This window comes from Zootoca vivipara, chromosome 10 (genome assembly GCF_963506605.1).
Source record: "Zootoca vivipara chromosome 10, rZooViv1.1, whole genome shotgun sequence".
Lineage (NCBI taxonomy): Eukaryota > Metazoa > Chordata > Lepidosauria > Squamata > Lacertidae > Zootoca > Zootoca vivipara.
The window spans coordinates 5,672,847-5,687,926 of record NC_083285.1 but is presented as its reverse complement, the minus strand read 5'-3'; the positions used below and the strand labels follow the sequence as shown (position 1 = coordinate 5,687,926).

The following is a 15,080-nucleotide window of genomic DNA, read 5'->3' as shown; positions in this document are numbered from 1 at the left end:
AGATGATCCTCAACAGGGTCCCTTCCAACTCTACAATACTATAATTCTAGGAGAAAGGAGCCAAAAGGGCAAAATCACTTCCCAAAGGTGTCTTTCCACGAAGAAAGGATTTAAAGTGAGGCAGGAAACAGTTAAGCAGCGAGATGTGGAAAGGTGGAAGGGGACAAAGAGGGGGGGGGGGAGAGTCACCCTGTTAATTTATTCGCAGCTTCAAAAACACAGCCCATAACTCAAGAAAAGAAACCCATGAATACCTGAGTGTAGGTGCTTAAGAGATACAGAGTGCATGTCAGTGAAGAGAGAAGTGGCTCCGCACAGCTCCCAAGTGCTGGCGGGACAGCTCGCTTTTCCCTCTCACTTGCCTCTGCCTCCCGGCGGTGGCTTTAAGAGTGATGCCTGAGTCTGAGTGGGTTCAGGGGGCAGCGGCACAGTCACACGCTTCCCCACCGATGGAGAGGGATGGGGGAAAGCCCCATGGCCAGTGGTGGAGCAAGCTGATCGGACGTGGGGTGGGGCGAGCTAGGCCTCCGAAGAGTTTGCCTGCCTCCACCCACTCAGCCGCCCTACAGCTGAGGGGGAGGCAGTGGGCAGAACATTTGGGGCAGCGTGGAGCCTGCGGGTGCCCAAGCCACCGCATCACTCCCAGGAGAGACGCGGGGCTCGGGCGCACTGCAGGCCCCACGGTTAGTGCTGTCCAGCATTTTGTCACCCTCAGTGGTGACACCCAGGGTGGACCACCCCCACTGTACTCCCCTTCCTCCACCTCCACCCCTTCCTCCTGCTGTGAACAAGCAGTGCGCTACTATGTGCTGCTAAAATGCTCCTGGCCTGTTTCTTCCTTTGCTGAGCCAGGAAGAAAGCAACCACAGTGCTGGCTTACTTTTACACGAGAACCAATGCCCATGGATTGTGTTTCTTCAGTCTTTGGGTATTGGCTTATTGCTAATGGTTTGGTTGGGAGAAACAAGTTAGAAGTACTAGGTTTAGGATAATACTAAATCAGTGATGTGGCTTGTTTCTTCCCAGCTCTACAGCTTGCATGCCCTAGTACACCACCCATTCACAGTATGCCATGGATTTTTCTGGCCATAGCTTAATTATATAATGGGCAAATGGGGTCACTGAAAAGAGAGAACTTGTTTGTGTTGTATATTCAGGGAAGTTTTTGGTTGAAGATTCTCTTTGAATTGCTTAAGTACAATATCTCTTGAAAATATCGTAAATCAAACGATGGATTAATGTTGCAGCCAGTAACGGGGTAATATAACAAAACACATAATAAAACAGAACACAGATCAAAACTGACAGATCAGTTTTATGATATTGTCATATGCAAATGATCTGTTAATCTATCTTGAACAGACTATTTGTAATTATACCTTTCCTGATAGGCAGAATAGGCCATAACTGAATTGTTTTTATGAAGTAAGTATTCCCTTGTTGATAAGGAGGTCCTTTATACTGTATGTTGTTTGTCAGTCTCACAGTTGCTCTTGAATCAAACTTGGGACCAAACCGTGTTCCTATAGTATATATACATGCCACCTTCAGGTCTGGCCTAGATCTGATATACTGTAAATGTTATTAACTAAAAACATTATTCCTTAGAAGGGTATGAATGTATACTAGCCTCTTCTCAATTCTTATGTAAATGTTATGGTTGATTTAGTTTAATCATAATTCATTATAGTGTGTAAATTGCTTCACTGTGTTTGTCGGTTGTCCTTGATCTGTTGATTTACAGGCTGTCAAATTGTTTTAATTGTAGCTTTTATTGATTTTATTTTGGGCTTTCCAATGGTTCTATGTGTTCAGGAATTTATTAAGCTGCTTTGAGCACTATTTGGCAGAAATGCAAAACTGAATGGCATAGCCTCTCAACATGAAGGTAAAAAAATGTTGCAATTTGTGACATCTTCATTCTTATTACTTTATGGATATTATATTTTCCTTCACAGTTGGTGAAAGGATCAAGGAGATTCTTATTGGGTAAATATTATAAGAGTGAACCACTGTTGAGCAGTTATTTAAAAAGCAAGTCAGTTTATTCCTCGTTGAAGGTAAACAGTAGATTCATGACTCATATAATGATTAAAAATAGAACAGTTAAGTCATAGCCATGTCTGGCTATTCTGTTCTCTTTAGATAGCTGGACAAAATGCCTGCATTCAGCAACATTAAAAGCTCTTGATGTACTAAAATTCCAGAGACAAGGATAGTGCTTGTCTTCCCTTATATTATGATACTTTTAAGAGTAAGATTTGGCCAGAAAACGTAATTGTACCCAAGTTCTGAGAGCATAGTTCCTGCACCACCTCTTGTGCTCCTCCAGAGTACCCCAACTCTTCAAAGCAGATTTTTCTTGGGTTGAAGAGGGAAGAAGGAATCGTAAAAATAGACTTATCCCTTCCATCTGGCACTAGTGAAATGTCACAGAATATGTGGGGAATCTGGGGATCCAACCCTTTCTGTTTGCACACACAAAAATCCTTGACAGACAAATATTTTATTGTTTAATTTGAATTTCTTGGTACCAGAAAATGGGCAGCATTCTTCTATGATTCAAATGCTCCATGTGCTTCACTAGGTATAGCTGTGTTTTCTTGGTTTTTTTAGTTCTCTTTGCAGTTTCCCCTTTTGAACTGTACTATAATTGGATGCAGATAAATTTCCATTTTGGAAGCATGCTGACAGGCCTAAAACAATAACAACAACAACAACTTGTATAGTCTTCTTAATTAAAAAGTTTTCATCTATTCCATGGCACATATCAAAGCATGTATGAGCTCATTCCCACAGCAACTACCAACTACCACACTGATTTCCTAGAATACTTCTGCTATGGTGCAGCTATATAAATTAAGTAGGTAAATAAATATGGGGAAAGCAAAATGTATTTGGAAGAAGGATCTGAACTAATTTCCTTAAACCTTGAATTTGTTTTATTTTAGATTGTTTTATGTTTTAATGTGTTGTAAGCCACCTTGATTTTTTTGAAAATAAAGCGGTACAGAAATGGAATGAAAATAATAATAAATACAATATAATAAGTTCCCATTGGGGGGGGGGGAAGGTGCCTAGACAGTCTCTCCTGACAACCACAACCTAGGTTTAAGGTGCCATTTGGCAATTAGTTTCTAACACTGCAAGATGGCATTTTCAGTCTTCATTTTTATGCTATCCATTCCTTTGACAAAATTTTAAAACATCTTGCTACAAAACATTAGCTGGAAGTGCCTTTTTCCAGCCTGAGTGCTTATCTTTCAGTGCTGCATGTTTAATTTAAATCTGACTACAGTATGTTGCCGTAACTAGTTGTATGTAGACAGTAAGTCCTAGGAAACTTTAAATTTCTTAATGGCAAGCTAAATCGTCTAAATCATCTATGTCTAAACTCTTAACAGTTTTAGCTGATGGATTATTAAACAAAAACTGCCTGTTGGAGTTTCTGTGGAGGAAACAAGTTTACTTGACAGTCATGTTTGAGAGTACATTTAAGAGTAGCATTTTGTTGCGTTGCTGACATTTAGACAGGCTGATTGCTGGTCAAGAAGTCACTGCATTTGTGTCGGAGGAGAACAGATGGTTGTAGGGAGGGCATGTCCAAGAGAGGGGGGGGGTAGATATATGCATATTTAAAATTGTCATAGGCATAAGGTTATAAAAAATTAGGCATCTAGAAATTAGATGTGGACTCATTTTAAAAGAACAGAAAGCAGACACTGCTGCCTAGATACTTTGAATACATTACCATTTAATGAAAAGTGCTGCCTTCTCCATTATTTTTGTATCAGTGCATAGGAAGGCAAATGTATAAGATCCTAGGGTTTGCATTAGACAGTACAGGAGAAGTGAACGTACTGGCTAGTAAATAATCTGCTATGCATATTAGTGTTGGTTCAGTAAACATCATTTTCTTAATCCCTTGCTCCAGCCTTGTAATTAAATTTATTGATATTTTACCCAGCAGAATATATTTGTTAGCTATTCAAACAAGGCAATGTATTTTATAGCATAAATAGTAATTCTCTTGCTTTTATTGTAAACAATTGTGCCTGGTAACATGAAATACATATTCTCCTCCTCTGCTTCTATTATGTTTGTTCCTGAAGAGAGAAATTAAAGTCAGATATTTTTAATTATCTCTTTCAGTTGGGTTGCAACATTTTAATACCAAAATATTAAAATATTAATTAACTAAGTCATTAAAATACATATAAACAAACATTTTTTTTAAATGCAGCCACCTTTTCTTATTTGCTATCTTTTGTTTAACTTGCATTGTTTTATTATTTTTTTACCATTTGTGGGTTTTTTGCATTTCATGTTGAGTATGATCTTTTTATTTCTGTTGAAATGCTAAACTAGCATTGTACTCGCCACCTTTTAGCCTGGTCATAATTTCAGATCTCCTTTTACGGTACTATGAATTTTTTTAAATTTGTACTTCTGTGTTAGAAAATATTTTGTATATTTGTGTAAATGCAAATTGTTTTGTAATTTATTCTATGTCTAAAACTGACCCTTGTTTACTATATATGACTTTCTTTTAGGTAAAAAGAACATATTCCCATGGTACATACAGAGCTGGCCCAATGAGACAAATCAGCTTGGTTGGAGCAGTGGATGAGGAAGTGGGGGACTATTTTCCAGAATTCCTAGATATGCTGGAAGATTCACCTTTCTTAAAAGTAAGAAGGAAAGGGAATCGGGGAAGTAACTTTTGCATAGTTTTGTTAAATCTTAAAACTTTGTTTATTATGATAAACATAATCACACTTACAATATGGTGAAGAGATTAGATCCAAAATCTGCAACTCTTTAGTACAGGGATTCTTGCATGCAAAAATAAAATACAATACAATGCAATGCAAGAAAATAAATACAGTAGTATGCAATATTTTGTGTTTATGTGCATTTTTCTGTGGAGGCAATCAATAGCTTTCAGGGTCCAGGATCCCAAAAAGGTTAAGAATCACTGTTTTAGAAAGTCACTTCCAAAACTGGCAAATAGGTATAAGGCAACAATTAAATGTATTGATTTTTCCATTTGTATTCTACATTCATATTTGAAGGCCAATTCAAGTTCTTCATAACTGAGGCTATTAATTTCTTATGAAAGCTGCAGTCCTGATGAAATTTTCAAGGAGCACTGAAAGCACTCAGATTCTTAGGTTGAAGAATACAGTGTGCTACAATGCAATTTATATATAGATATAAAATTTTCTTTGAGGTATACATTATTTTGAATTGAAAATAAATACACAAGTAAAATTGTGATCCTCTACATCGGGCATCCCCAAACTTTGGCCCTCCAGATGTTTGGACTACAATTCCCATCATCCCTGATCACTGGTCCTATTAGCTAGGGATCATGGGAGTTGTAGGCCAAAACATCTGGAGGGCTGCAGTTTGGGGATGCGTGCTCTACATTGATGAAATTGCCCCTGTTTTGCAGTAGAATAAGATATGCAGAGTTTTCATGTTGTGAGTTAATGAAAATGTTTCAACTGGTGGTGTTTTAAATAACCTTTAAATAACTGTTTCTTCTTAGTGTACTTTGCCATGGGGGACACTTTCTAGTTTGAAACTAGAGAGTCGTAAAGATAGTGATGATGGCCCTATTATGTGGGTACGTCCAGGAGAACAAATGATCCCTGTGGCAGACATGCCAAAGTCACCTTTCAAAAGGAAAAGGTATGTTGAAATATCTGGCTTTGATTTCATACTATAGAGTTTAAAACTTCCTGAGCAGCTTACAGCTGTTAAAACAGTAATAAGGTATTTTTAAAGAATTTTAAAAAAAATTAAAGAATTTTTAAAATTGAAGCTAAAAAAATCTCAGAATCCCCAAAGCTCTAAAAATCCTGAGTAAATAATGATACCTTTATCTGGTACAAAACCACATCAAGCTCAGAGTTCCTTTGGCGAAAGATTGCAATAGTTGGGTTGTGCCAAAGCAAAAAATACCTTGGTGGAATCTACACACATATAAAAAACATTCTGAAAATGCTTTTTTAAAACAAAAACAACACCACCACACACATTGAATTTTCCATAAGGCGCACCATCACCATCTAGTGTCACATTGTATATTGCACTTAAAACAAACTTTAGTTGCAGTTGTAAAGCTGAGTCCCTTGTCTCCAGAGTTAGACTCAAAGAAGGGCTTCAGAAGAAGGCCTTAATATTTGTGTAGGCTTATGTGAGTGGGAGAAGATGTTCCTTAAGGAATATGTTTAAGATCTTCTAATTTTTGTCGCCGTTGTCCACACACTCTGGCCTTTAGAAAGATTTCTTAAGTAGCCATTCATTTCTAAAGGATCAACGAACCACATTCATTTTTAAGTTCTTTTTGAGGAGGTTGGTTTAAGCCCATGTTTTTTCTTCTTTTTGAATAACTTCTTGTTGGTTTTTAAAAATCAAGGATCATAGGAATAATAAATTATACAAATAGACCGAGTCTTCTCATATCATTTATACATCACAAAAATAGCACAATAAGTTTGCAGTAATATCTATGACATATGATTTATTTGAAACAAACAAACAAAAAAAATTCCTTAGTGGTCAGTATATAAGCTCTTGGTTCATTGATTGGTTAAAGAAAAACAAAGGGGAAACAGGATAGAACAGAGTTAACAGATAACAGTCAACATCACATATACATCAATGCTTGTATATTGATGAATTGGGGGTTTCAAAGTAAATATAATAATTTATGTTTACATTTAAATTTAGATAAACCAGATTGAGCCAAATGCTGATGGTGGGGGGATTATTCATTTTCTGGAAAATATTATGAAATTAAACTATATTGAGATAAAGCCATCTTTCCTGATCTGTCCATGTGTCAACTGTAGTTTATTTGTAGTTTATTTCTTAAGGAGGGATGTTTCCCAAACTGTTTTGTACTAATTGTCTATTGTTGTGCCAGAAAGGTCTTTTCCGTCTCTGGTTATGTTGTGTCTTGCCACTTGTAATAAATGGCTTATTAATTCTTTAAGTTCAGGCATTTTTGACTAAACATGTTATATTTTCTTTTATGAATAGACACTAGTACTGTGTACTTGTACTACTTGGCTCTGGTACTAGAATTACTGACTGACTTGGATAGAGCTGGCTGAAGTGATGTACTTAGGCCCTTGTGAGATCAAAAAAGAGCACTTTGTTCCATAGAGGGAGAAAGTAAATGATCACAGAGAGCTGGGGTGGCAGCTAGTTCATCATCAATGATTGTTATGATTTATTTATTCTTATTTCAAACAGTTTTAAGTCACTTAATAGTTTTAATGTAGGGAAATTATAAAAGCAGGAATTCATAGAGTCAATGGGTACATTCCCTGAACTTATGGGTCAGGGAAAGACCAGGCAAAAAGTTGTGTCTTTACAGAACACGTGATGCAATTGGCCAATTTCTCAGGCATGGAAAGCACTCATCCTCAGTGCCCCTGCCTTGCTGAGATTCAGGCTTAGCTTGTTATCCCTCATCCAGCCGACCACTGCATCCAGGCTCTGGCCCAGGTCCTCCATGGTATCTCCTGATTCAATTGTTATTGAGAACTAGAACTGAGTGTTATCCTACTCATGGCACCTTCCCCTAATTTCCTTATGACTGCTCCCAGTAGTTTCGTACTGCCTAGAGCATAATTGCTCGGGGACTGAAAAGCACTCTTCTATTATTACTGTCTGAACTTGGCCACATAGGTAGCACACTGCCCCCAATTCCCATCCCATAGAGCCAGTCCAGGAGGATGCAATGGTCAATGGTATCAAAAGCCTCAGAGAACTAGACGTGGGAACAAGATTACACACCCCTTGTCCTCCTCTTGTTAAACACAATCCATCAGGGTGGTCATGACCAATGCAGTCCCATACAAAAGCAGTATTTCCATTTCTAATTTGTGTGTAGAATGCAATTATAATATCAAATGAACATTGCACTGTGTACAAGAAATGTACAAAAAGGTCTGGAAATGCTTGTTTGTTTGTTTGTAATCACTGCACAAAAATTCTAAACCAGCACCTTGTATATTACAGGGCATTCCTTTTTCACTTGTGTAATAACTTGGTAACAATTTTATATGAAGAGGGGGGATTGGACAATTATTCTTAATTTTTCTTTCCCCCATCCTTTTAACAGAACAACCAATGAAATAAAAAACCTGCAGTACCTACCTCGTATTAGTGAACCTCGTGAAATGCTTTTTGAAGACAGGACACGAGCCCATGCAGATCACATAGGACAAGGGTTTGAACGACAGACTACAGCAGCTGTGGGAGTATTAAAGGCAGTGCATTGTGGAGAGTGGTATGTATTTTCCAGGGTTTTTTTTCAGGATAAACATCTGAAAAATACCTGCATGAATTTGACAGTGCTGAGATAGGTCCCAACTAATAGTCCAAACTATCACATTAGGAAGAGTGACACACCTCAAAGAGTACCTGAAATGTGATGTGATGACCAATATTTGGCCAGTCTTGTATCATAACTCACAGATTGTGAACATGGCCCAAATTTTATGAGAGAACTGCTTTCAGTTGTCATTAACAGTGCCAGAATGTGCAGCAGAATTTAATAGGTGTAAAAATAGACCAGATACATTACCACGGGTGAATCTGAAAACATTAGAGGGAGGAAAAAGACTCTGAGCAGGGATCCCTTGTAAAATAAATGTAAATATTTGAATAACTTTGAATAGTTTTTGCCACACCAATAACCTAGATTTCCAATGTATGTGCAGCATTAAATATGGGAGGTTAAATTTAGGCCCAATCTGAAGCTGTACTTCATAGATCATGATAAAATGTGTATCTGAACAGTGAATCATAGTGAGTCCCAATTAAGTGTCTACTTCTTTTTGAAATAAATACTTTTCTTTGATATTTTATACTATCAGTGATCAAACTGGCATGTGTACTGCTTTCCAGTAGTGATGGATTGTAACATAGTGTGTAGAGAAGTTTAAGATTTCTCTTCAGATTGCTTAACTTAGATTTGACTGCTTTCACATAACCAAAGTAGAGAGCTGGGATATTTTTTTATCAAAATTGGGTTCACGTTTAGTATGCCTTTTGGTTTTAGGCACCTGTAAAAGGTTATGCTTTCTACAAGGAAGTTGTAATAGAGTAGTACACATCTGAACACCTGTTATATTAGCATGAGAAGACAAAGGATAAGTTGCTGTGTTAGTACTATTTATAAAAAATAAGTTTCAGTTGCTGTTGTTACTTTTCATTGGACTTCTGCAAACTGAAAAACAACTATATTTTCAGTGCTTTATTTTGTGCTTACAAGAGCAGCAAACAGCTGGCTGGTTTTATTATATTAACCTTTATGGCAACACTTTCTCCACTTTCTATAGGCCTCAACAACCTCGTATAACCAAAGATGTAATTTGCTTTCATGCAGAAGATTTCTTAGATGTAGTTCAACGAATGCAACTAGATCTGCATGAACCTCCGCTTTCACAGGTAAGTGTTTTGAAAGACTTGATAATTATTTCATTGAGAATTACCATGATCCAGAAAACATTTATTAATTTTCTTTCTTTCTTTTTTCTTTCTTTCTTTCTAGTGTGTCCAGTGGGTTGATGATGCAAAACTTAACCAATTACGAAGGGAAGGCATTCGATATGCCAGAATTCAGTTGTATGATAACGATATTTATTTTATTCCAAGGAATGTTGTGCATCAGTTTAAGACAGTTTCAGCTGTGTGCAGTTTAGCTTGGCATGTTCGGCTCAAGCTCTACCACTCAGAGGGAGAAAATCAAAGCATCTACGAAGCAGGCCTGCCCACAGATCCCACATCTTCTGCTATAGGACTTCAAACTGACAGTGTAATCCATGCAGCAAGTATAAATGCCTCTGAAGACACTAAATTTTCAGGCATTCTGCAAACTAAATATGTCAAACAGGAATTTTCATGCACACATGAACCTGCTGCATCTTTCCAAAATAAAGAGGAACCAATTATTGTTAATCTTCCAGAAAAGACAGTAGCACCCAATGTGATGGAATGTCAGAATGTTAAAGCAAAGCTGGATCATGGTCAGTTGACAGGGTCTACGTTTGAAACTGTGTCAGAATATGAACCTGAAGACAAAGACTTGCAGGACAGCTTGGGTCTGGGGGGTCATGTGAACCTGGAGGATACCAGACAAAGCAGTTCAGCATATTCAAGTCTGCATGGCAAACAAGATGACTTTTTGTGTTGAAGTTGTTCTGTGTGTGTATATATATTTTTAAATTCCTTTTTAAACATAATAATGTAAAGATGCTTAAATTCTGTGAGTCAGGTTTGTTACTTGCCTCGCATCTGTTTCAGAAAATAGTTTATGTAGCTTTGTAACATTCCTCAGTGCCTGTCCATAACTGTGAAAGTATCAAAGCACTTAGGGCCAGATGCACTGTAAACACTGCAGGTGTAACATAAAGAAGTCTTTAAATATGAGTTGTAGGTTTTAGACTAGAGCTGACATTTAACATATATTTTTTGTAAGATAAGCCAGAATTCTTTTTGACAATTCCAGGCTTTTCCATAGAGCTTATTTATACCAATTTTTCTTTTTCTTTTTAACGTGTCAGCACTGTAGTGTAAATAGCTTTTTTTTAAAAAAAAATCTTTTTAGTGTGATTTATATTGAAATGTGAGCCACTTAATAAAGGTTCATAATAACAATGATGGGTTTTATTTTTCAGTCTCTCTTAAAAAAACCCTCAAAACTTCTGAGCTAATTTTCAAAACTTAGTTTTGCAAGAAAGTGAATATTATTATATGATGAAACAAAAACCTTAGACATTTAAGTTAAAATGCACAGTTTCACTTTCAAAGCGAATTTGGATGAGTTGTTCATGTGGTGGTTATACATGCAATGAACTTCTCTTGTCATCTTATCTTACATTGACAGGTACTTTGCTCACAATACAATTATGATAAACTTCAGAGATCTCACTATTTCCTGGTGTTCCCTAAATGAAGAGAGATGAGTCAGGAATCCTAAGGGGGGGAAATCGCACACATAACAAAAACATCAGTTAGAATGTTTTGGCATACCATACAGTATAATTTTTGAAGGTTATGTTTAGGGAGGCTTTTAATATTTAATAGATTATTTTATCTCATTTTTCTGTTGTAAGCCGCCCAGAGTGGCTGGGGAAACCCAGCCAGATGGGCGGGGTATAAATAATAAATTATTATTATAACCTGAAAAACAGCAGACAAGTATTGATAGGAGCCCAAAGATGGAAGGTGACTAGAATGTGTGACCTACCTGACCTTTGAGGGAACCCAATCAAGTTTTTGATTCTTAGCCTTTAGCTGAAACTGCATGCATATTTTTATGCTTTAATCCACAACCACAAAGGCCAAAAGAACAACCAGAAACTTGGACTTGACCCAGGTGGCGCTGTGGTTAAACCACTGAGCCTAGGGCTTGCTGATCAGAAGGTTGGCGGTTCGAATCCCTGTGACGGGGTGAGCTCCCGTTGCTTGGTCCCAGCTCCTGCCAACCTACAAGTTCGAAAGCACGTCAAAATGCAAGTACGGTAGATAAATAGGAACCGCTACAGCGGGAAGGTAAACGGCATTTCTGTGTGCTGCTCTGGTTCGCCAGAAGTGGCTTTGTCATGCTGGCCACATGACCTGGAAGCTATACGCCGGCTCCCTCGGCCAATAATGCGAGATGAGCGCCGCAACCCCAGAGTCGGTCACGACTGGACCTAATGGTCAGGGGTCCCTTTACCTTTACCTTTTAAAGAATTGATTAAATGTAAGACACAGAATCTTCATAGGTGTACTTAAAGTACAATAATACATTAGGGCTGTATTATAGAGGGTATTTAATTTTTTCTTTAGCTCTTGGATTACTGAGTTGGCTTCTTTGGTAGATGCAGCTAGAAGAGTTTGCCCAGCCCATTGGAAAGCATGGCCACTGCTGCTGGAACTGCTAAGCCTCATAGGTTTTGAAAGGAGTTAACATGCAGAATGCTTAATTACAGCAAAGGTTTAACAGCCCATAACATCTTTCCCTTTCAGCTTTAAAAACATAAACACAATTTAAGGCAAGATGCTGCAAAGATATGAGGCCCCAGTGCATCTTCGTAATATGAACTACAATTTGGGCTCATCTTGTGCATTCAGGAAAATTGAATGAAGGCTTGTGGTTCATACATTGCATATGTAAGAAGTCCCAAATTTAGTCACCCACATTTCAGTTAGGACTGGGAAAGACTTACCTGAACCTTTGGAAAGCTGCTGCTAGTCTGTAGATAGCTGTGACCTAGATGGACAAGTGTTGGGGTATAATACGGTTCCCTATTATCTTATATGGTACAGCTTTTTTTGGATTGTGCCACATCACAATCCAGGTTGAAATGTAGTCCTTATTGGGGATTTATTGAAGGTTTTTAGTATAAGGAAAGCATGTTTCAGCTTTGCTTTTCCCCAAATATTCTACTTTGATAGGTACAAAGGGTTGTTGACATGGGGGAGGGCACTGCAGCATGCATTTCCCACCTTTATTCTGAAGTGGTACAGTCCTAAAAGCACAGTGCAACATGGTGGGGAAAGGGATCTGCATCTTTTTGAAGTTTTTGAAAGGGATGTGATATCTTTTGTTAGTTACCTAATGGGCTGAACATGTTACCTCCTTTTTTAAAGCTCTAAAACCTGAGCACTCTTAAACCTCCAAGTTGTTCACCTCAAACTTAGCAGTAATTGGCTATGACTAACTTTTGTTTACCACCTGAGATGTTGCCCTATGTATCTTCCTTTCAGCTAGCTGCTCTCTACCTGAGCGTAATTGGGTATAAAGTACCTTTCCCTATGCGATGGATTCTAAGCCCTGCTCGCTCCCGAAACCTAAATCTCTAAATCTTGAGTGGACACACGTTCCAGTCTCCTCAACTTACTCTCTCCCAGTTATTACATCCTATCATTGGCATTCTATCCTGTATACATTGAAACTTACTTTAGGACTCAAGTTGGAATAAATATAACTTGCAATAATGGAGCTGGAGATAATTATAGGAGGCAGGATTCCGCCCCCCCCCCCCAAAAAAACAAATCCAAATGTACAAATTAACAATAGCCAGTCAATTTAAGCTGTTAAAACAATTTTGTGTGATTTGTCCTCTTCCATAAATGTTAACATATAAATTGGCTCAGAACCTGATGGTTTTTATGTTGTACAAATGTAATTCACCTACATCTGGCCCTATACCATTTTCCAGGCAGAAATAAGTAGAGGTTTTAAACTCATGGTTCATACTTGCATCAAGAAATGTCACTATTAGGTTGGTAACTGGTAAGACAGATACAGATGATTGTAAGAATCATTAAGGCTTCCATGCTATGTACGTGTGCCTGAGCATAGGTCTAAATTAACTCAGTGAGGCTTACTTCTAAGTAAACATGTATAAGATTGTGCTGCCAGAGCAAGTTCTCAGACTTCCAAGTTTTTCATAGAATGAAACAGCATAAGATGGAGACCTACATAATTGCTAGTATATCCTGAGGAGAGGGCCTGACTCAGTCACCAGTTCTTACTAATACATTATCGTCTTAACTCACTACTCTCAGTCACACTTCTTTAGTGCCTACTGTAGCAAGAGACCTCTATTGGTAAATATAGTTGGTGCACCATCAAAACAAAAATAAAATAACAAATGCTCTAACTTGACCTGTGTGTTTTTAACTTTTGTGCAAGTTTGTTATATTTTACACTTGTTCTAACCCTTCATTTCATTTTCTGATGTGTAATACTGCGGTAAAGCAACATTTTTAGCTTCTTTTTAAAAAATGCCTCTAGGTGTACACTTTGATCAGGAGCTTCCATAGTGCTCTGTTTACTCTGGGTTGAATGATGCTGGACTTTTGTTTTGCTTTCTTTTCTTTTTTTATGATAATTTTTATTGATTTTTTCTTTATAAAGACAAAACATACACAACATATACAATAAACTCTGTCCCTTCATTTTCCCTCCACCCACAAGACCACTTCTGCCACCAGTGATACCCATGGGCATTGAGAAACAAAGGGGTCCATTCTTAAGCTGGGTTTGACCTCCCCCTCCCTCCTCCCCCCCCCTGCCACTGAGAGGACAGAGGCGGAGGAGCTCTGAGGTTTGGCTTATCCCCCAGCTAATTCTTCATTATAATTCAACAACAAAACCACAAATAGAAAAAGAAGAAAAAACATGGAAAAAGAAAAAACAAGAACACCTAAATTCCAAATTCTTTAATTAATTTTGGCGAGTTTTCTAATCTAATTCAAAATTTTATTCTTATTATATTAACTTAATCCTCCTCCTTCTTCATGCTGCCCCCCTCCGAGTCCCCTCCTGCCACTAGGGTAACCCGAGGGGTTCAGCAGTCAAAAGGTTCCATTTTTTGTGTCTGGGTTTCCTTCCACCCCTCCCTCTCCCCTCCAGACACCCCTGTTTTGCTTTCTGTATGCAAGAGCCACAGAAAGTTTAGCACAGCTGGCCTCTTAACTTGAAAAAATGTTATTATAAGAAGTGTGCCCCCATAGCTTCTGTTTCTTCTTCCTGCCAGGCTGCCCCACCAGCAACAACCACCTCTTACAATGGGCAGAGACCAGGTATTTAGACTCCAGCTGACTCCCACTTCAGCCAATCAGATGAAAATGGAGTAGAATTCCCTCCCCTGCATCAGACAATTCATATCCAATGAGATGTAGGCAGAACCTCCTAATCCAGGCATCCCCAAACTGCGGCCCTCCAGATGTTTTGGCCTACAACTCCCATGATCCCTAGCTAGCAGGACCAGTGGTCAGGGAAGATGGGAATTGTAGTCCAAAACATCTGGAGGGCCAAAGTTTGGGGATGCATGTCCTAATCAGACCAGAGCTATCCAATCAAAATTGCCAGCTTTTAAGCCTCTAGCATAGTGTTGTTTCTCAAAGCTGCCACATAAGGTTGCAACTGTCTTCCATGAGCTGATACCTCATAATTCAAAATTAACTGTTTACATTACCCCATGCTGTGAAACTTACCATTTTTAAAAAGCAAACTTTACAATACGCTTAAACAAATGGCAATTTCATCACAGTAGCAA

At 38.1% G+C, this 15,080-nt stretch overlaps 1 protein-coding gene across 3 annotated transcripts in view; it reads left to right on the top strand.

Moving 5' to 3' along the window:
* The window catches only part of RSBN1L (round spermatid basic protein 1 like), a 38,017-nt gene extending 27,334 nt beyond the window's left edge, over positions 1–10,683 (top strand). For all 3 annotated transcript variants that reach the window (XM_035127425.2, XM_035127424.2, XM_060279515.1), the window contains 5 exons: positions 4,554–4,691; positions 5,555–5,697; positions 8,144–8,311; positions 9,366–9,474; positions 9,578–10,683. In XM_035127425.2, coding sequence (XP_034983316.2) covers positions 4,554–4,691; positions 5,555–5,697; positions 8,144–8,311; positions 9,366–9,474; positions 9,578–10,219 — 1,200 coding nt within the window. In that variant the 3' untranslated portion in view covers positions 10,220–10,683. The remainder of the gene's footprint in view (positions 1–4,553; positions 4,692–5,554; positions 5,698–8,143; positions 8,312–9,365; positions 9,475–9,577) is intronic.
* The last annotated feature ends 4,397 nt before the right edge of the window (positions 10,684–15,080 follow it).